Consider the following 26,806-nt stretch of genomic DNA (forward strand, 5'->3'; position numbering starts at 1 on the left):
GACCTCATCTCTTTGGGACAGCAAGGGAGCTCAAAACCCACAAACCCAACACCAAATCCCCTCCTCGGTCTGACGAGGGTACACCTAGCACCAGCCTGCTTCGTAGCTCTCTGTTTTCCCCTCACCTAGCACTAAAAGCCTGTAGTGAGCAGCGTAAAAGAATTTGAATAGTTCTGATTCAAAAGAAAAAAAAAAAATCAAATCATCCAAGTTTTTATCTATCAGATCATGTCTTATGGCTCCAAACTTGTTATGCTTGACCTTCCTGCAGCAGAGGGTTTTTTCTGATTGCAAGTCCCTACAGCCGTGCCCCCTGCTCCCCTGCCCCCATGTTTCATACCCAGGTACTGAACACAGAAATCTGGATACCCGAAAGCAGTCGGCTGGCGTGACCCTGACAGTACTCCTGAATGGCCAGATCACCCAAAGAAACGTGTTTTTTCCCACAACCCAACCAACTAGAGAGAAACGTGTCACAATTCAAGAATTGCTTAGTGTTGGCTGACCTGACCACTTTTTAACTGCAGAAAACACCTCCTCCTCTCGCGGTGTGAAGGCGTGTGGGCAATGCTCTGCAGCAGCAGGAGCACCAGGAGCGACACCAGGGATCACAGCACACGTGGCCACTCTCCATCAACACCTGGTTGGGCAAAATATCATGAAACCCCAGCTGGGCAGAAGCACTGAATGTCTGAGCAGCAACATGGGACCAAGGCATGCCCTGCTGCTTCTGGGCTTGTACAATGAGTGGTTGTCTGTGACTTGCTATTGACCATGTACCTTTACATACATACAAAAGTCAGGCTCACTGTGCTCCAAGTCTCTGCTTCACCAGGTTTCTTACAATATCCAGCTGTGTGTGTATAAATATACATGGAATAATACATATTGCAAATATATATCTATATACACACTCATCAGTATACATATTCAAAACTAAAATTATATATACCATATAGATATGGACAGATTCAAAATACTGCACATAAATGAGGAAGGACAGTGCTAAATACAACTTCTGTTTAATCTTCATTGCCTTCTGACCAAGTATCTTAGCATAGGTTGATGGTTTTTTAAAGGATACAGCTGGGTTACATAGATCCATTTTGGAAGACAGCATGTCCTGCTCCGACCCTGAGCGACAGCCCTTCCCTTACTGCCTACTCAGTGAGAAGGTAACACGCCTCTCCTGGGAACAACCACCACGGACACAGCGCTGGACTGCGCTGAGGAAGGGTTCACCCAGCTGCTGCCACGTCCCTGAACGTCGTGCCTTAAGGTCACCTGAAAACAGAAGAGCAGTCAGACCGCCCAGCTGCCACGCAGCTTTGGCACGAGTCTGGAACAGCAAGCAAGAAAGCTCAGACAGCAACGAGGACCGAGAGAGGCAGTGGGAACCCTCAGCCTGCACACACACATTGCGACTCGAGATCCATGAGAAGCTCCAATTCACAAAGAGAAAGAATTGTATGCCCAGATTACCTATAAAAACCACCTGAGCCAGGTGAGGAAGCCATCACCTGACTCTGGACCTGGTCTGAGCTTCAGACTCCAAGATAGCAGGGGTCAGAACCTCCTCCTAGATCAGTTTGTTGGCTGGTGTGAAGAACAATCCTATGGTACCAATGAGGTATAGTTCAGAGCTTAAATCCCAAATGGGGAGGAATCACACCCCCCGTCACAAAAGCAAGAGACCTTACGCATTTCTACAGTCTTTTTAACTATGGGTAAATTGTCTTTTCACATAAGTAACTGGACACAAGCAATCAAGTTAATGAACTTAGGTAACGATCCCCTCAGTAACTACACTATACTTTTAGATCTGCTTACTGGGAAGGTTGTAAATACATCATTAAAGCTTTCATTTAAATGTATAGACTCGAAGCCAACAGATAATGAACAACAAGTTGAGAATATGCAACAAAAGGCACAGACAGACACGTCCTTGCATATCCTTCCGAAACACTTCAGGATGTTATTGCTGCCAGCTGCTCAGTACCACTTTACAGGTGGAGGTTACTGCTCCCCAAACCAAGGCATCACGAACAGGTCACGTAGGGACAACGAACCAGTGTCCTTGCAACATCAGCCAGCATGATGATTTAAGGTAACCCCGGTCTATGAGAACCTAATGCAAAGATCATTTGTAAGTCTAACAAGGTAGCTGGATATGTATCAAGCCATGAGAAAGATCAAATTGTGCCTGCTATTGGCAGTACTGAACAGACCTGGTCATAGCTGTAACACGGCAGAGCCCGCAAGCACTACAGTCAGGAACAGTGCATGAGAAGAGGCTGGAAAGGAACTGCTGTCATCACCCGGTATTTACTGGGACTGAAGCCCAACCACGGCCTTCAATCAGCTGCTGGAATCAGTTACACTGATGCTGCCTGTATTTGATGAATGATTTTTCATAGTCTCACTTTCGGGTGTTTAAAGAACGCCCTAAAGAGAACCTGATTTTCAGAAAATCTCTAGCACCAATCCTCTGAAAATTAAGACTTTAATGTGTCTCCAATTAGAAACTCAAAACTACTAATCACTTCTGAAAATCCGGGCTAAGAGTGGGACTGATCTCTAAATAGCAAGCGGGGTAACCGAAGCAGAAAGTGAGATTTCTCCTTCTAGCACAATGTATCTTTAAATTATTTATTTTAAATTACAAGGAGGGAGTGAGAAGACTTCCAGAACAACAGTACTGTGCCATGAAAGCACCTGCTTACCAAGTAATTGCAGCTGAGAGAAATCACAGCTATGTCAGCAGCACACAAGGGGCCCACAACCCCAGCACGCAACTTCAACGATGCACAGCGTAATCTCATCCTGCTTTCTGCGCTCTAATCTCCATAGCTGGCATTCTAACAAATCAAATCCTCAACCTTCCCTAAGAGCAAAAATGGAAATATGTAATCCTTGGGCATATGATAGCCTCGTGCTGTGGGTACGTCACCGTCGGATACTGATCCAGCAGAACAGACTGACTCTAACAGCGAAAACATTTTGTTCATCTCACTCCCCCCCACACACCACCTCTCAACACAGTTAAGAAATTTTCATATGCACTACATACATATCACAGTTAAAAATAAAGTATTTTTTTAAAAGACTGAAGTTTGGCTAGGATGCCTTTGCTCATAACAACAGATCTGTGTGAGGTACTTTTTCATACTCACAGGGTAAAGTCCCTCGTTATGCACAAGTGAGAGTATATCAGAAAATAAGCTATTTGGCTACCTATGTGTCAAGCTTCATGCTTTTATTCCAAAGTGAATGATTTTCCAGCTTAGATCTTGGACTAATAAAATAAGCGGCATTTAACATTTGACAGGTGGATTTCAGCATACAGCTTACACACAAAAGCAGGCCCAGCTCTGTATCTAGTCTAGGGGTAGAGAACGAGCACTGGTGACGGCGATCTGCTGCTACCAGCCCGAGCCTGGTTCTGCAAGTGGCCCAACATCTACACCCGTATCATCTATGTGCACAAGTCCAGTCTGGGAACAAGCTCAATGCAGAGACCAGCACAAACCAGTGCAGACCTGTGTCTGAAACTGGTACAGTCTTTACAGGAGTAGGTCCTTCAGCCTGTGCAGAAGATCCTGTGTTCCAGGGTCAAGTACACATCTTTAACTGACCTTGCTCCCAGGCAGTTTGAAGCGCAGTCCATTTCTCCATACTGCTTTACTCTACCATCCCAAGGCAGCAGCATGTCCCCCCCAACCTCTCCATGCCCGACTGCCTGGGGGTAAGGAACAGCAGGAGTCCTGTGCTGGGGCCGTTTCACTCTCCAATGTTGTCACTAGGTACAAAGTGCAAAAGTGTTGCTGTTCCTGCATCCATTAAAAACTTTAAAAACAGAACAAAACAAACAGAAAAGGATTTCCATAATAATTTGAAAATACATTAGTCTCCAAAAAGCCAGCAAACACCTGATAACCTGTTTGTGCCATATCTGCTCTTGTTCCTGCACGGCAGCAGTCCAGTGGATCATTATCCTCTCAGCTGGCAAACAACATGCTACCTTCTTTGCATACTCTGCAGCCAACTGAGGACGACATCCGGGAAGTTGAGTTTTGATGGCTCGGACAGAAGAGGCCAATTGCTAAACGACCCAAGATCCTGCAGTGAACTGTCCCATCTCCCGAGAGAGAGCACTGAGCAATTCACTGGAATGCAGAGACATCCCGCTTCTCAAGACGGTTCAGCATTACGGTAAGTTAGCTACCTGGCCTCTGGCTTGGGATGATGTCAATGATTTCCCTCCCACCCCACAAAAATGTAAAATAAAAGCCCTCCCTGCCTCATCCCATTTAAAGTGTTTGCATCTTTTCCTCCTATGAAATGTTTCTGATAAGGCTTTATTGCTATACAAAAGCGGTGCAAATGCTGCCCAAAGACAGCTCCATCAGGAACTTTGGTCACACGACTGCGGGACTCCTGTGCACTGTCCAAGTCCCAGCGTTAGACCTGCTACCTTTCTGAAGAGAAGCTGAATACTGTGTGCAATAACACTAAGAAAATAGGACTGAACCCCAAATACAAAACAAAAACAAGGGAGAGAGGGAAGGGGACAAGGAACTAAAATTAGGCAGAAGGCTTGCTTGGGAAGAACCCCATCATTCCTGTGATGACTAACTGATCAATGCTACATTTAGACAATGCAAGTGTCTTTCAGAACAGATTGTTGGTGTTGAAACTGCATGTCTGGTCCTGAATGCCAGCTCTCTCATCAATGCAGCATTTATTAAAAAATAAAATTAAAATGAAAAAAAAAAAATTGACAAATTGCATCACCAGGTAGCAGCCTGGCCTGGATCACACACGTCCCATTGCATCTGTTTCATCAAGCAGGGCCATTTAATGTGGCTTCAGCACAGGGCAAGACTTCTTCTTTCCTAAAGACAAGGACAAAGAGTAATATTAGAGAAATACAGCTACTGGATCAGACTCGCCCCTAAAGCTTACTTTCATCCTGGTTGTGTACTTCCCTCTGCCCCAGTATCTGAGCCATCCCTCCTCTATTTTTGTTTCTTTGACCTCCTAAAACTTTATTAGCTTTCCTAGTCAGAACCTCTTCCGAATCTTTTACAAAACACATTTAGAAATCAAAACAGAAACTGGGAAGTCCACTTTGCTGATTGCACAACACCAATTAATGTGCTGAACGAAGTTTGGAACACACGCGACCGTGTCCCGAGAGCACCTTGGCGCTCAGCCCTGCCCGTGGCACGCAGCGCCAGGCCTCGTGCCCTGCTGGCACAGAGCTGCTGCCTTGGCTCCCTGGCACATCTCAGGACTAGGATGTGCATGGCCATTGCTGGATGGGGTCCTGTGGGAGCAGGCACCTTGCTGTGGGGATCCTGTCCCGGCCTCACTGTCACCCTCAGCTCCGTGTGGATGTCCCCCTGCCTGCTGGTGCGCTCAGAGCCCTGGCAGCACCTGAGAGGGGTGGTGAACAACCACCCGATGGGATCACCGGCATGTGTTAAACTACCACTAGAATTTGTGGTTCTGGTTGCAAATTGTGGACTCGAAAGCCACACAGAAGCTGTACAGGGGAGGTGTAATAACCAATACTGCTGATATCCATGCTAATGGAGTTCAGTGTACTGCTGCATGAAGCTCAAAGCAGTTGTCAGAACCTCCTCCTCTCACCACAAGCATCTAGCAGAAGATAATCGTTGCAGGACAGCCCAGATGTCTGGCTCCAGCTAAGCACCATCACCTGAGACGGAACCTATCAGCAAGCTTGTCCCAGGAGGGATGAGCCATGCCAGAGATGATGTTTTAGTTCAAGATGAGCAGGAGCACCTCATTGTTACACAGCTCGCTGGCCAAAAACAGGAGCCACAGCAAAGCTACGAGGGTGACAGCACTAGGTGCTCTGAATGGTTGGTTTCTATATTTTAAAAAGAAGCCTAAACAGTAAAAATCACAACAATTATGAAATAATTTCTCCTCTAGATTCCTTCCAGTTTCAGTTAACAAAACACACTCCCAAATTTCCCCACACCATTTTAATTTTGTGTCTATACATTCACCTGAACAAACCAACCTGAATAATTGCTATGTGAGGAAGAAATGAGAAGTCTGTTATTCTAACGTAACGGATGATTTGGCAGAGCCTGTAGGAGACTGAAAGTTGCATGCAGTACAGCACAGGAACAGCTCTGCACTCCCAGCAGTATAATGCACCCCAGGACACTCCAGATGTACTCAGTGTGCAACACTGACCACACACTAGTGGTAGAATAACATCAATCAGTGACAAAGTAAAAATCAACTCTCTGGCACAGGCAAGCAAAGGAGAATTTTGGCCAGCTCACCTGTCTTTTGTGGCTGTTTCCGTGACAGCTGTAACAACAGCCGCTGTGTTCTGGTGTTCCTCTGGGTGCTGGGCCACGTTGTTCAGTGGTTTGGAAGCTTTTGTCGTTCCCATGTCCGTGATGGCCAGCTTATCAATAACCATGCAGTCTGCATCACTGTGTGGGGAGAAGTCAAGTTCATGTTAAAATGCCAATCAATGGGGCTTAAATTCCTACAGAAAAAAATGTATATTCCTCCTCCTCTCCTAGCACAGGCCACACAACTCTCATAAAGTAAGAACTGAAAATAAACTGGAATTAAAAGCATTGTATGTACACTGGAGGAGGAACAGTAGCTCCTCAAGAAAGACATTCTCATCTCCTGCAGCCAAATTGGTCCTAAGAGTTTCCAACATATCCCCCCTGCCTGCAAACAAGACGCTTTGTCACCCGCTGCAGCTACCTCTGGTGCTCTCTCCTGTGAGTGACACAGAAAACAAGCAGTAGGAAGGATGCACACATGAAGCACGTTCAGCCACAACTTTGCAAGTTTAGAAGGTCCAGAAAATCATGGTCACTCCTGAGATAAATAAACCAACATCATGCCGCTTACCTGGCCGTGGCTCTGAGAACACCACTGATGTTCACCCTTCCTGGAGCTGCCCTCTGCTACCCACCACCTCCAGGCAATCCTGCAGGACCCAGCTCTTTGAGCTCCCGATTCTGGCAAAGCACGTTCCTGACCTAGCACAGGCACCTGTCCTGCTGTAATCTGAGGCTTTTACGGAGTGGGAACTGGCATTTCTGTGTGCACTTAGAAAGGGCTTAAACTGAAGTACAGCACCTAAAGCTGAGGGAGACAAAAAGCTCACTGGGTGCTCACGGGTGGTACCCTCGGAAGCCAACCACAGCCAAACCGACTTGCGTTCAGTAACATGTACCATGACAGATCCTCACGCTGGAGGAATAACATTTCCAATGACGTCTCACTACAACAAAAACAGAAGCTGAAGCCCTGAAAAAATAAAAACCTGCTAGCACAAAACCTCCCAAACATCTAGGTTTGTATTAAAAAGACCGACGTTTCTGACGGGAGAAGTGATTTCTGTGCACATTGTTATTTTTTGCCTTCTAAGGCAGAGGAAAGTTTTGCCTGTGAATCATCTTCCACACCATTTCAACCCAGTCAAGAAAAATTTCTCCTCCTTTCGGAGGGCATGCCTACAAAAATGGAAGGAAACCTCAGCAGATGACTGGGCTGGAATCCTGTCACAGCTCCCAGCAAAACACAGAACGCATACATAAAGTACGGACGTGTTCAGCTTGGGAAGTAAGGCAGGCCAGATTCGGAGACCTAGGCTCTATTTCTGTAGCTACTTTTCTGTGTGCTCGTGAAAAAAAATACATAAAAAATGCGGAATAATGAGATCAAAACATTTATCTTCCTAAAGGGCTGATGTGCTCTTAAAAGGAAATACCACAAGTACAAAAATACACTTCAGAGAAACTGCAGGGGATAGTTGAGACAGCAGAGAATTAAACCGAGTTGCCAGAAATGTCATTAGAAAATGACTTCCCACACAAGAAACTTGAGCTCATGACATTTAAATTGCTCAAAGATAAACTTCTTAAATTCAATCACTACAATTTCCATGATACAAGGATTCCAGTTTTATGAAGTCCCGAGGTTACCTGACCACTGCAGGGCGATGGAAATTTATCTTTCCTCAACAGCCTCACGAAGAGCAAGGCTGGACACGCGAGGCTATGCAGCAGGACACTCAGAGGCCAAAGTAATGGGGTGAAAAACAAGGGGTTGTGTGGAACACGCAGGAGGCTAATGACAATACCTAATTCTAGCCTAGAATAAACTCCGGTACCTATAAATACTTCGCATTTCTATTCCTCTGCCCAGCTTATTTTTAGCTGATGGGTATAACCCTGCTGCCAGCACCACCATCCACGCGGGCCACTTGCAGGTGACCAGAGGCAAACCTCCTGCCACGTGCTTCCCCTGCTACGTGCTGCTCGGAGCAGGGCCGGGCAGAGGCAGCACGCTGCCTGCGAACAAACACAACTGCTGTCAAGCTCGGCCAAGGCAGGCTGAGCACGACAAGGTACGAGCAGCAACGCCCGGACCTACCGCAGCCTCTGCTGAGTTAGCTCCGCAGCCAGGTCTCCACCTCTCCCCGCTCTAGGAAGAACGAGGTCCTGTCCAGCTCCAAGCCTCTCCTGCAATCTCCCAGCAGCAGCTGAAGTCTGCCCACAACTGCGCCGTTTTTCACAGCAGCCAAGCACTCAGCACAAACTACTTGTGAATGCCACCTACGGCCGTGCCCACGGGGCTTTCCAGCACACTCGGACACTTCTCTTTGTGCTCGCTAAGCTCCGTGTTGTGGCCAAACTGCAAATGAACCACCGAGTTTGTAAATACTGCTGTCTGGAGGTCACTTAGAACAGAGGCCTCTCTCTTTCTGCAAACACTGCCATGCTTTCTGAGATGCTTCCCCCCCGGAGCACAAGCTGACTGCCCAGACTCTCCAGCCTTACAGTAAATAAGACTGGAAGGTACGGCCTGCGTTACTAGGTCTGGGCGTCCTCACCCCTGGGTTAGGACACAGCCTGCATAAGGTAAGACGGAGCCGTCTCCTCCTGCTGCCTCTGGACTGCCCTGCAGAGGCTGCTGGCGTGCCCCTACCTGGCTGCCCAGAGAGCACAGTGCTCAGCACAGTTATTGTGTCTGCTTTGCTCAGTGGGGCACGGGTGAACTCACACCACGCTCAACGGGACAGTCCCCACTTGGCCTTTACGCAGCAGGGCTTCACAGGAGAGCCTGAAGAAGAAAACGTTGAGGTCTAGAGACAGAAGGTGTGTGGCAGCAGTAGACTGTTGCCTGGTGTCTAGGGAAGTGAAGAAAGCCAGCAAACCAACGAGCTGGGGATTTCGGGGACAGGCAGGTAACTATGTGCTATGTATGGCAAGGAGCACCTCCTGCTGGAGCCAACTTCAGCACCTGGAAGCTGGGGAGCTGCGGCCACCTGGGGGGGGCCAGCCTCGAGTGACACGTCACAGACTGCTGTAAGCACGGCAGGGGGTTTTAAGGAGAGTGAAAGGGAAGCAATTAAATCATTCCCTTTCACTCTTCATGGTTACCTGATGTGTTTCATACCTTAAACATCATCTATGGTTTGTCCTAAGGCAGCAGGTTCCTATCGTAAGGCACAATCCAGGGTGATGGGTACTGCCAAGCACCTTGGTTTGTTAGAATAACTATGTGATAAATCACAATGCTGATTTTAAGGAAAGGAGTATTTATAACACAACTTCTTGACAAGCTGTTATTTTATGTTAACTGATACACACACATATAAAACAAGAAAGGCAACTGAAACCCTTCTGGCCGAAGTCCCTAGTGTCCGTGCAAGACCTGTGTACACACACACATACACATGTACTGCTTCACCGCTGGGAGAAGTGAACAGCTTCAGTGCTTAAGCCAACAAACCAGAAGGCAAGGCAGTTCATGGGAAGCTGCAGTAGTACTATATATGGCTTCAAGAAGGCTTTCAGTGCCACTTCCCAAATGCACACATATTACTTCAGACAGGAGGCTTGAGAAGATGAACCCTGACTTCCAGCTGCCCCTGGGGAATTTCTCACCTTCCGCTAGAAGCACCACGAGGACGATCCTGCACAAGGTCTATGACTTGCTCATCCTGCACCCGTGTGAATTCTCTGAAGAGATTTGCTTCTCACATGCTACTGAAAACTCAGAGCTGTCTCAGCTAATGAGATTCAACTACACGAACTTGTTTTTTAGAGAAAAATTGCAAATAGATTGCATGGAGTTCTCAGCATTTACACCACATAATATATTACACGTACTACAAGAAATATTTTATATCCTCGTTGCAGACCTCAGGTGCTACAGAATGGTTGTTTATTTTTTGCTTTAGTGCCCAAATCCAGCAAATGCAAAGCTTCCTCAGCCTAACAACATTACTGTTTTCCTTGCAGTGCAATTTCTTCCTAGAAAAACAGGATTAAACAAGGACATTCACATTTTGTAATTACTGAGGTTGTCACAAAACCATCCTGTATCAAAACTAACACCCAATTAAAACACAGGAACATGCTGTTCTGTTTGTGAAGATGAAAACATCAGGAGCTTGATATCTTCTGATATCAAATCAGTTCTACCTGTAGATTTCCATTAGCTTTATGGAGTAAATTTTAGCATTGCAATTTTTTGAACACCTCTTTTCTTTCTGCCCAGTTTCACTTCTTGTAACATTTCCACAATACTACCGCAAACCACACTTCTCCATCTGTTTTCTACTGTTTATTGAGAGCCTCTTGCATCTAGCAAGATAAATTAAGCTGTAGTGGCTTTGCTGGGGGTTCAGATATGTCAAACTGGCTCTGAATTGTACTACCACGCTACGGCACCTAATGCAGTTTCTCCTGAGGCCAAGTCCCACTGATCTACATCTCGCTACCAAAGGACCTGTGAAGAACTCAGGCTGTAGTCACAAATGAGCTTTAAGTAATTCAGGAAAGATTTGACACTGAATGGATCAGCCTCAGCTGGGGTTCAGTTCTACCCACCTCTGAAGCCCACTACCGTGGCTCCTGGGATACACTTTGGGTATATTCTAGTCTCTTTGGTAAACAGTCAATAAGTATCATGGACAACAAAACGCTGTAAAGACACGCTAGGAAAAACAGTGGCACCATGAACGAAGAAGCAAGACTTGGATAAAAAGCGTACCTAAACACAAGTCTCATGCGGAGCCCACAAGCAAGTCCTTAAAAGCCAGACTCTGCAACAACCGACCAGAAGACAACGTAAGAGGTGCAGCAGCCCCAGGCCACGCGCGCTGCCCCGCGGGCTGCCAGGTGGGTGCTGGGTGAGGATTACACGGGGTCACCCAACACAGGAGGTCCAAATGCCAAACGTACATGCAAGCTTACATTAGAAAGGCCAATACATGTCGGCATCAAGATCCCACCTATGCCAATTCTGGCACTAAACGTTCACCTCTGATTGAAAACGTGGTGCAGCGGGACCTTGGATTAGTTGCGCCACTTCCACTCTCAGAATAAAAATACACCGATATGCAGCCAAATGTTACAGAAAAGCTGGAGGCATGCTCCATGCCCAATCTTCCCCAGCATGCTCGTTTCTCCTAATCCTCTTTTCAAAGCATTCCAGCAGCTCTTCCCAGCTAGGCAGAGACGTGAGACAGAAGCAAGGCACCCACTTCTCGCGCCGCTTTATCATGCTCGTCGTGGCAAGGGCAGATCGGCACGGCATGCAGGGTGGGCAGTCAGCAGGCACAGGACAGAAAAATGCATCCCAAAATGGGAGAGCTCAAAACATCCACTGTGACAATGTAACTCCGCTCGGCCTGGGGAAATGGAGGGCGCTTGTCTCTGCTGCACGTCAGCCCCGCGCCGGCCGCTGCGTCTGAGCTGTGCCAGCAGGAGGGTGTAAGGCTTTCACTGCTGCCAGAACCCACGTTTAGTGCTTTCATCCCAGAACTGCATGTGATCAGAAACAAGAGGAGACTTCTACCGTGATTTTGCAGAAATGGCAGAAATTGCTGGTTTTGTCTCATTTTCACCTCGGTTCTAAGGAAACCACTGTGGCACTGTCAGCGGCTGCCTCCAAAGCTCAGGAATGTACAAAATCAGAGTCGATATTATACTGGCACAAAAGAAATGCATCTGTTTTTAGCAGATAGCAAGCAGCACTTTTCAGAAGGAGCTCCAGCCTCCCCTCTAAATTTGCTTGTTTCGGTTGCTTATCAAACCATCCAGCAGAGGAGGCAGTGGGGAGAAGGGGGCAGTGAATGAACATATTGGACAATTAAAAAAAAAAAAAAAAAGGCAAAAAAGGTTTAAGAAAAAATAGCATGAGTAGTTAGGTAAGGTTAATAAACTGAAAAAGAAATTAAAAGTTACAAACATCCCAAGCCCACTATCACCATACACAGCAAAAGCTGTGTGCTTTTTAATTTTTTTCTAATGTGCAGCTCATCTTTTAAGGATCTGCTCAGAAACCTTATTTGAACAGCTCAGCAGTGAAATACTTCAGACAGCTTTTGAAAACGTAAAGAAGTGCAAAAGCTTGCATTAACATCATACAGCTAAAAGTTAAGCAGACAGACAGGGAAATGCGAGCCATTTCCCCCAGAAAAGCACCACTCACGTTGCATACGCTTCGCATCCATTACTTGCTGCTGCACTCAGCGCAGGTCTCGCTGCTCGAGGACCAGGAGAGGTGCGAGGCTGCCCAGGCCAGCACCAGGCAGAGCTTCCCAGCCTCGTCTACCCCTTGGTCCCACAGCCCGGGGAAGCCCCCACAGCACGGGCAGCTCAGAGACCTCAACTCAGAGACCTGGCACCGGCTGCTCCTCGCCGACCCCTCGGTCACGGCGTGAGCACTGCCAGGTCCTTCTGGCACAAAGCACTGCTAGCAGCCAGTGCTGCTGAGATGCAGTGTGTACTCCCCTACTTGCACAAGAGGCAGAAAGCTTTCAGAAGCTTTGGAAATGATTAAAATTGTAAGTAAAATAAGGACATGTTGTAATAAAACAAGTATTTTAGAAATACCTCACAGCTCGTAACTTGAAAAACCTGGAGTCTCCGGAGATTGGAGGTACATGCTGAGCTGTGTTTCTTGAACCTCCTGCTCAGAGGTCAGAATGATATTTCTGTCATCAGGTATCTGTCCTTTCTAGACATGAAAGTTTACATGCTTTCCGTGACATACTCTTCAAATGAGACAGTTAGGAGATGTGCTTATAACACAGTGACTTTCTCTTTTTGTCTCTGATCTCATCCAGAAATTACATCAAAGTCTTGCTAGTCTAAACAGTGGCTGGGAAACATCATTTAAATGAATGATTTTTTGAAAATAATTATTAAGAACCCACAATTTAGAACAGAAAGCAAACATCAGAAAAAATAAGTACTCTGTTAAAAAATAAAATAGAATAAATAAAATTGGAAAACATACCTAGTGTTATTTCATGGCATATTACAGCATCCAAGTAAAACAAAAATATTTGTTAGTGGTGGTGTGAGAAAGTCCCAAGAGACTTTATCCCTGCCCCCAGTTAACGCAGGCAGCGATTCCAGCAGTGGGTGCGTTAGCAAAGAGCAGTCAGCAAAGCTTCCTTATGGTCATCCTGAACCGAGCGTGAACTTTCCTTTAAAACCATAATAAAAAATTCCTATTTGCAGAAAGAGCTCACAAACAGGTGGAACGGCAGAAGCTCAAGGACACACGATGCATGGAATGAGTGAACACCACATTTGCATTTGCACATTTCATTAACGGATATGCTGACTGTGCGCATGCTTTCACAAGGGACTACACACAACCTCCGATTCTGTTAGTTATTTCAGCATATTATTTCCAGGATCTGCTTGATCTGATTGTGAAAAGATGAGCTTTCTTTCCCAATGGTCCAACAGCTCTTTTTTCCAGCCCAGTGTAAGTAGCTAACGGGAGCGACTACTTGTCAGGTGGATGTTTGGAACCCTGAGCACGTCGCCGTCATACATACCCTCTGACTGCAGGTCTAAATACTCTGAGCAATACCCACAGCAAGAGAGAAAGGCGGCAAGAGAGGCAGAAACAAAAGAGAGCAAAGAAAGGAAGAAAACAGTAAAGATTGATGAAAAAACAGACAAATGAGTTAACTTTGCAACCTTATCTCCGACTGGGGTTCCTTCCAGGTGAATACGCAGGGACATTCAGAAGGCTCATTCAAAGGGAACAGTCACTGAACACCACGTTTCCCACATAAAATTCAGATCAACATATAAAAAGTAGAAGATTCAATACACCATAAAAAGCGTATTTCTCAAGCCCAACACACAAATCCGTAAGATATCAAATTGTGAGATTTAGCAGTACTGGAAGCTCCTTAGTGAGAGAACTTTTACCAAACTACTTACTTTTCACAAGAAACTACTGTGTAAATCAGATCTGGGAAGTTAGCTAACTACATCTGAAACATCTTCTTTATATGTGATTTTTAAGCTACGACTCATTTTACTGGCTACCTTAAGCAGAACCTGCCATGAGGGATGTTTTTACCAGGCCATGTGAGGAGAAATCATTAACTATCTGGAGTTTGATGTTCGGGGTGGTGTGGGCAGGCAGAGAAGCATCAGCAAGTAATAATAACACCATGAGCATGGAGTGCATTTAGAGGCAGGTACTGGAACATCTGGAGCTTTCATGACCTTGGTGACCATAGAAACTACAGAGTCCTTAGGGAGCTCCAAGGAATATTAAAGATCTTCACTGTACTGATTTCAGTACTGGGAAAAGACTAGAGGGGGGCAAAAAAAAAAAAAAAAAAAAAAGAACGACTTGTTTCTAGACTTGTTTCTACAGGAACAGGAATGTGCTTTGTTACAAGCTGAGTACTTCTGGGGAAAAGAAAAATAACTATGTTTTAAGCACATGCTTAAAAACAGATTGAGTCGCTCAAATTTGAAACTTTATACCAAAAGGACTCGCCAAAGCCAAAGCAGGTATCCGGACCTAGAACTCTCCGCATCCAATACTGGAGGTGGGGCAGCACAAGGCTGTAACACAACTGAAATTTTGCTTCTAGAAAGCCATCAAGAACCACGTATTCAACCTAGAATATTCTTAAATGTTTAGTACAGTTAATTTACTTGGAATCATTAGGGAACATGGTAAGAAATAAGTATATTCTCTACTGGCCATTTGAGTTTACCTGCACCTGCTCCAGCAGAAGACAGATTGGTTTGGGGGAGTTGTGGATATCAGAAGTTTCTACTATCGTCACTGGTCAATACAGCAATTCCTACACTGTAAGAAACTCATCTACTAAACAGATCTGGAGCAGCTGAAATCACAATCTATGCAACAGGTTTCTGTCTTCCCACAGCTTCTATTTTTGTTTTTGGCTGTGGTTGTAGTTGTGGAAAGCTACAGACACCTTTAAAGTGGAGTCTGTGGTTATTCGAGTATTTACTTTCTTTGCCAAAATGGAATTACTTTTGTAGAACTGCAATCATGCAAAACCAAGCAGGTTCTGGAAGCCTTGTACTTACTGACAGTACTCAAGATACATACGCTTATTTAGAGAGAAAAACATTTGTAATTGCACTGCTTGGAACAGCAGATACAGCCTACAACAGCTAGCTAGCCAAATTAAAAAAAAAAAATCCCTATCCCTGCTAAGCAATAAATGAAAGACTGTGCCAAATAAGATTTATACTGCTACTGAGAATCAAGACAGATAGTTACATGTGTAAAACAACTCAAACACACCATGTATTCAGAGAGGAAAAACATCTGGAGCACAGAATTTGTTTTAGACGCAAATGCCAATGGATTTAATTACATACAATAAAAACTGAAAACTGGAAAAGGAGAGGCTGCTTCTAGCACAGCAAGCAGTATTCTTATTTTTCTCATTTTTCATTTTTCATGAAGCCAGTCTGCTTGGCCATGCCATCCCTATGCATACAAACTAGCTCCATTTATCCAAATAGCTCTTCAGATGCAACCACTGTAAGCAAAGCAATCTCTGGAATCTCACTCACTTCAAGAATGAAGAGTCAAAGGCCATTTGAAGCGGATATCAAAAATTAAAAAACAGTCTAGTTATTAAAGTTAAATTCAGGGTTGCTTAAACCTTTGGTTTACTTCCTCACAAAATTTTACTTAGTTCTGTAATTTCACTTGCTCGCTGAGCCACTGCTTTTTAGCTCCCAGCAGCTATTTGCTGGAGTCTGTACACACACCAGGCAGCTTGAGTTAACTATCTAAAAAAGTCACATAACCACAGCATCTTAAAAACTACGTATCTGTTCCTGAGTTATATGCATAAAATACAGGAACTGCAGCTAGCTAAATTGTACCCCAACCTATCACAGGAGCACAGAGGGGCTGAGGTTGGAAAGGACCTCCTGAGACCATCCAGTCCAACCCCCCTGCCCAGGCAGGGTCACCTAGAGCATGTTACACAGGTTATGTATCTGTAAGGAATATGAAGAAAAAACAAACATGTATATTAAAATTGGGTAATATTTCTTGACGTGCCAAGGTGAAATAGGTGCCTACTCTTTGCAAAAGCAACTTCTACTCTCAAATCATTAGAGCAGGCTGGAGTTGAGCACATGCAGTTCCAACCAAATTGCTGCCCAAAAAACTGACCTCAGGAACTGACATATCTTTTGGGGACACCTTGTACTATTTATCTTTTATTGTTTATCGTGTACTACTTTGAGAATGAGAGAAAAATGGCAGCTTGAGGCATTCAGATCTCCCTGCAAAACAGCACACTGGTTCCATGTCAGACCTTGTACTCCCCATCATCTGAGGCTTTGCATGATTCCTCTGTGCAATCTGACCTGGCATCCCTGCCACCAGGCCAGGCCTAAACTTCCTGGGCAGCGAGACGGACAGATGGGAGATGCTTCTGTGACATGGCTTGGTGGCTAAAATGAGCCAAAGGTTTCTTAAAATGAGCCTGTTTTAAGCATTTTATTAGAACAGAATGCCTGGGACAAGAAAGCTGTAAGCCATCATCACGCAGGACTTTGGGAACACAGGAAAAAGCAGAGATCTACCCCACCCCAAGGTGATTCCTTTCGCACCTGGTGAAAACTGCCTTCTCATTCTTAGCATCCACGGTCAGCTTGATGGTCTCCTGGCCTGAGCCTGTGCTGATGGTTTCCGTGACCACGTCGGCTTTGTCGTCCTCCTCATCGCTGTCCGAGCCGCCGGAGGAGCTGCTGTCCGAGGCCACGAGCGGCGCCTTCCTCGTAACGCAGACGTTCCAAACGCAGGGCGAGGCAGCGCTGACTGAGAGAAGCAAACAGCTCGCGTTGCACAACCAACACCACCTCAGGAACCACTCCGCAGCACGACCCCGCCAACTACCGGGATGCAAACAGAGCGTTCACAGCTACTGCCAGTTTTGAGACAAGGGTTTCTGTGCAGATCCCGCACTGACAGCACACAACATTGTTTTTGTAAGGAAAGAAGAAAACACGGATCAGTGTTCTCCATCGAGAAAGTCCTGCCACCTCACGTCCGATTTTAGTACACGCTGCAGAGCAGACTGTTTTCTTCACTCTTTGCAAAGCATGCAAAAGGTGATGACTGAGAGGAGGATTAGGACAGTCCTTGGGACCCCAGCCGACTGCAGCTTAGCTCTGAGAAGTCCTTACTGGAACACTTAGCTATCTGTTCTTTCTGAAGTGTTCACTGGTTTGAATTCCACAAGCACCCTGGCAAGGACTTTCCTCTCAGGAAAGAGGAAAAGAAGTGCTGCAGTCTCAGAAGGTGTTTTTCTTCCCCAAGTTGGTATCAGATGTTCACTTAGCTTGATTTCACACCGTGTCTGACTGATGAGCACTATCTGGGCAGATTTAAAAATGTGCATACACAAAGCAGTCATCACCTGCTATCTGAGCTCTGCTGAACTGAATCAATCTTGAATTCAGCTGGAAGAGTACACCAGAAAATGCACGCAGCAGAGAAGTGCACTGTGCTGTCCATTCCAGCATTATCCACCTCTCCGTTTTAACCACAGACAAAACCTTGGTTTAGTTACACCAAGGAATTTTATTTCTCCTTCCACAGAAGGGATGAGGAAAGAAATCAGGCTGAAGTTAACCAACAGACCTGGTACAATTACCTGTAAGATAACTCACGGTAACCTTTTATTTTTTGGTAATTTTATAATCAAGTATCCAGTTAAAAATAGGGTTTTTCAACAGTTTACAAATGAATTGTCTCTGTGACATCAACTCTTCCTAACTTAAACTTCATCTTCTGCTTGTTGAAAAGTATTATCCCCCAAAATATTCAGGGTTCTGAGTTACTGTTTTCATAGGCTGATCTCTGTACAAAAGAGTCAAGTGAACTTTTGGGTAGACCTGTGCGGTGTCAAGAGTTGGACTTGATGATCCTTAAGGGTCCCTTCCAACTCAGGATATTCTATGATTCTATGATTCTAAGTCAAGTAAGATAAGGCAGACAGCAGGGGAGGGAAGCTCTTCCCAGTAGACTCAGTATGCCATGCAGTATTTCAAACAGCTTAAACAATATATTTGTTTTGCCTTGTAACATTCTCACTTACAGTTCTTGTCCTGACTCTGCTTCGGGTTTCCCTCTGAATCGTTGCTTTCTGTGTCCACAGGAGAACTGCATCGTGGACCTGATTCTGAGCTAAAGTAAGGGAAAAAAAATGTTGAGAATGAAGTACAGATATCCTGGTTGTGCTTCTAAGTATCCCTGAAAGAAGGGCTTAGAATTAGAGCACTGCTCTTTTCTTACATAAATACTTAGAACTTTTTACAAACTTCATTTACTGTTTTCGTAGTCCCAGTGTAGCAGCAGTTACAGCACACACAGCACTGCTGCATCATACTGCATGCTAACACCAGTTAGAAGCACTCGAAGGCAAAGGGAAAGATGATGCCCTGAGCCAGAATACTCACACAATATGAAAAAACAAAAGGGGCAGCAAAGGGAAAGGAAGGAGGAGAAAGAAAAAAAAAAAAAGATCACAATCATTGTATTTCATCAAAACATATTTACAGTATTTTTTTATTCAGAAGTTAGAAAGAAATGCAAAGAATTTATGCCTCTTTTACCAACAGAAAGGCTGGAAGTCTGTAAACTTTGCCCATCCTTTCTCCTCTGGCGTGGTGTTCTCCGGGGCTGCTGAATCCCATACACTTGATCCAACATCCATGGCAACACAGGGGGTGGGGGGCTTTGAGTTCACGGGCTCAAACACAGCTGTCCATCCAGACCCTGCACACACAAAACAACCCACTGGGACTCAGCTGAATTTTCAGAATCTTCAGCCATCCTAAAAGCATTCCAAAGTGATTTGGATCACTCCAACGAGATCCCAGAGACAAATAAAAAAAGAGTCCACCCAATGGCACTCCTTCAATGCCATCAGGAAGCTGTCTGTCTCACAGGTTACAGACAAGTAGCTCCCAGATCCCTTTTCTGATAAATCTTAATGTTATCCACAATAGAGAAGCATTAATTAAGAAAAATGACTTTATGAATTTCTTCACTCTTTGTACTGGTGCTTTTCAAATGAACTCTGTGCAAGTACCTTCATTTCTTGTCAAAACCTAAGTGGCAAGATTTTCACCCATTTCAATCACTAACTGTTTAATTCTGGAATTACAGGTAAGGAAGTAATACATGGATTAAAACATTTATCATCATAAAAGTGATCTGAAGTAAAACTAAGAGTATAATACTGTTTCTAAGATCCTAGTCTGCTCACTATTCATTAGAATATTTTATTCCTACAGATAATAATTTTTGAATAAGCATTTCTCATTATCTACTCTTAAGAAAAAGAACAGATTGCAGAAGACTGTCATACAAACTGATCTGCATGTAACAAAACTCCGAGAGGGAGAGACCCATCTAACCTACACTCACTCAAAATTAGAACCAAAATTTGAACCAAAGTCTCCGAATGGGTAGCTACTCTGATGTACATCAGGCACAGGGTTGCCATTTGTGTCATTTATACTAGTTCTTTCTAATAAAAATGGAAAATATCTGATACTACTAAATGGCTGTATAAAACTGATTACAGGAATAAAAATGGGTTATAGTTACTAATACAAAGATATCATCTAGAAAAATAAACATTTTTTAAACAGAAAAGATTTGCACCAACAGCAGGTACTGCACCACAGGCAGAGAACAAGGAACTTCTGGGAAAACATTTGTGTCCCTTTACTTCTGTTGGCTGAATTTGTTCTGCTGACAACACTGTGTGCCTCACGAAGTTACACAGCATCACTTGTATCGTGGCATGGGAAAAATCTACCTACAGTCTTCCATGAGGCACTAAGAACGGTTTTACAACACGCAAACTGAAACTAGAAGAGCAATGTGGCAGAAAAGGAAGATACAGGGGGTGTGGAGATACTCAGCAAGGCTCTGTACAAAACTCTCCTAATATATTGTAAGGAGGACATGCTCCTCTACTAATACTTTATTCATTAGTTTTCACACTAAAGTACCTTGTATTATTATTGCTTTTGTACCTTTGTGGTTGTCCTAGTGTAACTGAAGCAGCACACTGCTACTCTGGAGAAGCTGGACATGGCTCAATCTCACTGATGTTTTAAAGGCAAAAAATGAAGACTGAAATTCACACTTCTCATCTATGCAGGTGGAAATACAGAACAGCCACTGAAACTAGGCAGTCTGCAAAGTGCTATTCCACAGAGATGATTACAGATCTCATATGAGGTGATACAGATCTCATCCCGGTTTTTAAACGGAATTTTTCAAATGGGATGATGCTGTTTTGAACTCTTTACCTTCAGAAGAGTCTGAATCTTTCTGCTCAGAAACATTATTCTTGTTGCTGTTTGCTGAGGAAGGAGGCACCTGCTGTTCTGTTTCCTCTTCTTCTTCTGAGTCCACACTACCATCATGATCTCCATTCTCAAGATCACTTTTTGATGAGCTCTCTGAGGTCTGAGATGCTCCAAACCTGTATCACAGAACTTAGAATTAGAAAAACCCTGACATCATTCAGTTCATCTTTCAGCTGCTTCCTCCCTGCCCCAGGCAGAAAGTAAAAACTGTCAACTCATAGTGGGCACTTCTTAGATATTTCCACTGAAGACCCTAAGGACTTTGCTTGTCAAAATGCATCTGCAGAGCTGTAATCAGAAATAAACTGCAGCAACATATTTGGGCTGGAGACTGATATGAACAGACAAAACAGTAGCAAATGAGAGGAATGCTGGTTTGGTATCAACTGTGTGTATTAGCAAGACAACCCATTTTTTAATGCTAGGCAAACAGACATCAAGGTCTTGACCACTTTTTCTGTCTCATTTGATTATATTTTCAGACTTGCAATTAGAGACGTGACTTTATTTAGTAACTGACTATATCAAAGGATTAACATTTGTAAATGATTTGCAGTGACAGAGATGCACCATGGGACGTCACTCATTACGCAAAACATTATTTTTCTTTATTTGGCATTTTGAAAAAGGATATTCTGTCTATTATCCTCAGTCTTACAATGCTTTCAGCATTGTCCCAACATGAGGAAGGAGTGGGGTCTAAGTATTTCAAACTGAGTTTTTATTTTTTTTAAACCTTTGACAGTGGAATCACTGATTAGGTGCTTCTGTCATCGCATTCCCTCAAATTTTATCTTTTCACATTCAAATCATCAGCTCTTTTTTCAGAAGTGTAACATGTAAAGCACTGTTTTATTCCAGAAAAAGGTTTCACAGCACATAAATAACAAACAATTAAGCATATACTTAACTGAAATGTACAGTCTCATAGCATTTGGAAAAAAAATTGATCTTTCATTTTCACCTTACCGTGTTCTTGATTTAACTTGTGTTGCATAGGTTATCTCCTTCTCTTCCCAGATATCTTCTTCCTCCTCATTGTCATCAAATTGCTGGATTCGTTCATTGCAGCAGGCTTCAAAGAGGGAAGCATTGGGCTGAAACAGTATTATAAAGAAATCAAATTCCACTCACTCTTTGGAGACAGAAACAAGAACTTAGATTATAAGCAAGTCCATAAACCAGCATTTGTACACAACTAGTACCATGAAGGTGTTGGTGCTTATTTGATTTTACATCCCAAGCTGTGTAACAAGCAATGCTCCGATGTGCAAGAGTAATAACAGCATGGTACAGAAGCAGCAAGCCCATGATACATCAAGAAAGGAACAGAACAGTCTCACCCTACAATACTTCCAAAGTAGGAGGAACTCCTGCACATTGCTTCATAGCTGTTCTATTATATGAATCTCTTTGCATCCCTCACTGTGGTAGGGATATAAAGTCACGGTAGTATGAGGGCTGGAAAGAATTTCCTTAAGAATAGATTCACAAACTGACCAGCTTGGAACTGAGAGATTAAAGCGATGCAATCTGTCCCACTTGGGCTAAAAATCCACTGAAACAATTTGTTTCTCACTGAACTCACTGAAACACAATTTGTTTCAGTGAGTGCATTCTTCTTGACAGAATTACAGGGAAGTTCTAAGTATGATGATAATTAACTCATGCACACACACCCACCCTTCAAAGCACATAATCCTCCAGTCTGGAAATGGCAGTTTTTCAGACAATGGTAAAGTGAGGTTTCCCTCTAAATATACAAATGATCTGCCCATTTGAGCTTTCTGGGATCTCTGAATTAAGGGATAATGCTGTCTTCCAGATGGTGCACAGTGCACATCAACAGCTGTATTAGAATTCCATCACACACACTAGGGGAAAACCAAAACCAAACCAAAACAAAAAAACCCACTCCCAAGCTAAGATAAGCCTATCAATAACAACTGGTGGCTGCAGACTTAGCTGGCAGTTTCATGAAGAACTCAAACTTTCTGTATCTATAGAGCACTGCCTATTGCAGCCAGAAGGGGGAAGAAAAACTCTTCATACTACCGTTTGAGTGAAAAAGAAAGTATGTTAAGACCAAGGAAACCTAAGTCTTAGTATTGTCTAAAACAAGCTTCAGTCAGGACAGATGAGCCTCGAATCACCTCTTTTAAGCCACTACTCAGCTTCTTCAGTAAGTACTGATTTTGGTCAATAAAACACAAAAGGCAAGATACAGCATGGCAATATTTCGACCTATAAGAAACTCAGTTCTCTATTTATATATTTTCTTGATTGGTGTATGGAAAGATTATCAAAGTGAAAATAGGGACAACAGAATCACACTGCAGAGAGAGAAAGATTCCTCCAGTGTAAAGGGTGCTACTTTTGGGGATCCTCATCAAAGCAATAAAACGTAGGGGAATTCTACAAGGGTGCATTTAATGCCCCGAGTTCCTTAACTGGACTCAGCTACCAGGGCACCTTTTACCAAAACAACCTAACAATTATTTTAATTTCAAAATAACAACAGCTGATTCAAGCATGAATTAACTTGCCAGAATTCATCCTGTTAAATAAATATCCCCAAATACCCACTTACACTGTCATCATCTGCATCTATATTGAAGTTTATCTCTGCAATCCTGTCAAAAGGAGCACTGCAAAAAGAAGGGAAAGAAGCTTCAGTGACAGCACAGAATAACAAACAGCATTTTTCCAGCCCCAGCACAAGTCCAGGAGACATCTAACCACAGAGACACTTCATATAACACTCACTGCCTTCTGTGCTTGTTCCCTCAATATTCTCTGCTGTATTAAATGCAATCGTTTCCTTTCCTTGAGATGAAAGAACACTTCATATTTTTGAATATATTTTTTTTAAATGTATGATATTCATTCCTAGGTCTGATTCAATACCTGAGTGGAACCTTTGGCATTATCTTGCTGATAAGGTATTTTGAGTTTTCATGGCTACCACAGCAATGTCTGGCTGTTATTTTGCAGCTCTTATATTACTTATGCAGTGTAAAGGCCATCTTCAGATTTTTCACTGAATCGCTCCAGCTGAATCAAAGCTTATACAAAAAGAAACAAAACAAAACAACTAAAGTAATAATTAATTAAAAACAGAAAGAGCTGCATCCAACTGCTCCGGATGCCTGTACTACATTCACCAAGAATTTCATTAGGTTCCTCAGCATGAGGCAAGACCCAAAGATGGGACTGAATGCTGCACGGTGGGCATACATCCAGAAATATCCTCAAAGGACTACACCTGACTGTTTTTAACATAATTACAAGAACCTCAGGGAATCTTAGAGTACACAGTGGCTCAACACCTCTGATGCATTACTAAGACAAGCAAAGTCAAAAAAAATCAAGCAAAAAATCATTAAATAACCCAATTTCCGATCTGGACCTGTGTGTGTATTATAAGAACAGCAGAGGGTGCTACAGGTCAAAAAACTCCAACCTACCACCACAATTTGGGCCCATGCAATGTTTTTCCACTGCATCTAGTTATCTCTACATTCAGACAGTGTTATTTTCCTTTAAAGAAGACTGATTAGTAAAAACCATTGTTCTGCAAATCACCAGGACATGGAAGCATGATTAATACTTCTTAAAATATTAAAGTTAACTATCAAAGTTTTCAACAGCTGGAAAAACAAATGACGCAGAGCACCATTCACGGAAGGCTCAGCACCAGAACAGTTTTGTAGTATATTCTCCTTTCCAATTGCAAATATGAAGAAGTCTCGCACATCTGTTACAGACTTTGTTCAGTTTCACATTCTGTAAGTACATTAGTTTCCTTCAGCAGCTATTCATATAATTTAACCCTTCCTTTCCACTTACACACAAGTTCAATATTTGATGTTGTCTGGTAAGACTTTTTATTTTTAATGTACAGAACTAAGTAACCCATATTCAAAGAAATCTCTCATTCTAGTCTGGAACTTATTAGACTCATTGAACATCTTGACATCTACAGTGCTCCGAAAGGAAAGATGGGCTCTAAAACCTTCCTCCAGATTAGAATTACAGCTTCCAACTGTCTGGCAAACACAATGATGGAGTTCCTGAGACTGTAATGCCCTCAGACTCTCAGAGCTAACAAAAATGGAAGGCCATCAGGACAAGCTACTTTGATTCATGCTTGAAAGCAACTCAGTAGCAGCTAAACTATTTCTACATTGTCATTTCATTTAAGGTATTTCACAGAGCCCAGTAATTGCTAAAAATATGGTCTTTGCAGGACCAGCAAAAGAATCCTCAATAAAACAAATCTGGAGCAGCCACAGAGCAATAAGGTGTGCCCAGAGCATTCTGTGCTAAAAGCTTCCTGCTTCAGTCAGAATTCCAGCACACCAGGATCCTGCAGGTTTTGCACAGCAGACCCCAACATTTGCTGGCCTATGAGTATCAACCCTCAGGACATTATGTACAGCAGGTACTACCACATAATCCCTCCCTGTCACCTTGGACAAATACTTCTTGTGATTGAAACAAACACTGCACGAGATGAAAGTGAATGGGCAAAGCTGAGAAGCTGAATGCCATGCTGGGTATCCTCCTGGAGCACCGTTCTGACAATAAATGTAATACTAAATGGTTACAGCTCTCCAGTATGGACAATCAGGATAATTGCACTCCCAATAACTTCCTTAGCTTGGATTTTTGAGGTAAGAAGACAAGTTGCATTTTTAATTGTGTTACAGCAGTTCTTCTATAAAAGTAGCATGACTTTTAAACACTGAATTCAGCAAGTCATGTAAAACTAAATCCACAAATCTTCCTTCTTTTAACAATTATTTTTTCCTGCCTTAGAAACATTTCCATATTCATAAGTGAAAAATGGCTAATTGTTCTGTGGACTTTATCAGAACACCACTCTTTTACTCCTACTTTCAATAAAGACTTAATGCCACTGGCAAATATCTGTATAATTCCCTAGAGTTAACTCTAATGCTTTGCTTTTTGTGCAGCTAAATTTATTCTAGGATATGGCTGGGTAATAATCGCATGTTTTATTAAAGTGTTACTCGTCAAAATGAATAAGTATTTTTCCTTAAATATACAACTGACATTGTAGATCAGAAAAAAAAATATCAATAAATATCTATTAAGATATATAAAAAGAGCAACTGTGAATAAATTGTCAGATGTTTCCAGGCCATTGACCAGTCTTCTGTTTGTTTCAAACCAAAGAAGGTGTACAGTGAGCTTCATTTTAAAACCTGAACCACACGAAGAAAGCTTAGATGCAAAGAGGCTTAAATGCTCAACATAAGCCTCTTGAAGTTTTATAAACTTACTTTATATTATCATCCTGGTCTGCAAACTCCTCATCGTTAAAGCCAAACTGATCCACGAAGTTGGCTGTCATCTGCTGGATCTGGTACTCAGAGAAGGCCTGAGCAATGGAACCCAAAAAGAGCTATCAGATAGGTGTCCAGAGATATTCAGTTAAGCTGGCTGAAAACACATTTTCTAAGAAAGCACTAAAATAACAGCAAACTGATGAACTTTGAGAAATCACCTACTCCAATCCCCTTTGTCAAAGCAAGACCAAACAAACTTCTACAAGTCCTGGACACATGCTTCTCTGATCTACTCTTAACTTCTTCCAAAGAGAGTTATGACTTTTTTCTAGGAAATCATTTGTTGGTTTCATTATTCTCTGTGTTATACAAAGAACATTGTACTGGTTTTTATTCATTTGTTTGTTTTCCCCTGATGAACATGAAATTTACCTTGCAGCAACTTAAACCCATAATGGACATCGAGAAGGTATTTCTGGTTTCCCACTGCAGCTTGGGTCCTCTGCTCTTCAGCCTGCATGCAGGATAATTGCCCAGATATTCTTTTGGTCACACTCTTGCCTACTCATCCATGTCTCATTCTCTACATATGAAAAGGATTGATTCTGCCTCTAAACAGAATCTTATGCTTGCTCATATGCATTGTATATTTGTCAGATCACTCCTCCTATTTGGAGGATAATTCTGAATTCTGTAGTTGGCCCACTCCAGCTACAGCTAAGAAATTCAAACACAGCAGGACTTTGCCAT

The 26,806-nt window shown here is 43.2% G+C and overlaps 1 protein-coding gene across 2 annotated transcripts in view; it reads right to left on the reverse strand.

The window, feature by feature from the left end:
• Positions 1-3,241: 3,241 nt before the first annotated feature.
• The window catches only part of PPP6R2 (protein phosphatase 6 regulatory subunit 2), a 92,863-nt gene continuing 69,298 nt past the window's right edge, over positions 3,242-26,806 (reverse strand). Inside the window, exons 16-25 of one of the 2 annotated variants that reach the window (XM_032182168.1) lie at positions 26,051-26,148; positions 23,332-23,389; positions 21,711-21,838; positions 20,682-20,857; positions 18,969-19,131; positions 18,452-18,540; positions 16,962-17,169; positions 13,883-13,906; positions 6,327-6,482; positions 3,242-4,895 (exon numbers count right to left, since the gene is read on the reverse strand). In XM_032182168.1, coding sequence (XP_032038059.1) covers positions 4,844-4,895; positions 6,327-6,482; positions 13,883-13,906; positions 16,962-17,169; positions 18,452-18,540; positions 18,969-19,131; positions 20,682-20,857; positions 21,711-21,838; positions 23,332-23,389; positions 26,051-26,148 — 1,152 coding nt within the window. In that variant the 3' untranslated portion in view covers positions 3,242-4,843. The remainder of the gene's footprint in view (positions 4,896-6,326; positions 6,483-13,882; positions 13,907-16,961; positions 17,170-18,451; positions 18,541-18,968; positions 19,132-20,681; positions 20,858-21,710; positions 21,839-23,331; positions 23,390-26,050; positions 26,149-26,806) is intronic. The other variant, XM_032182179.1, reaches the window with a different exon arrangement.

This window comes from Aythya fuligula, chromosome 1, assembly GCF_009819795.1.
Source record: "Aythya fuligula isolate bAytFul2 chromosome 1, bAytFul2.pri, whole genome shotgun sequence".
Classification (NCBI taxonomy): domain Eukaryota; kingdom Metazoa; phylum Chordata; class Aves; order Anseriformes; family Anatidae; genus Aythya; species Aythya fuligula.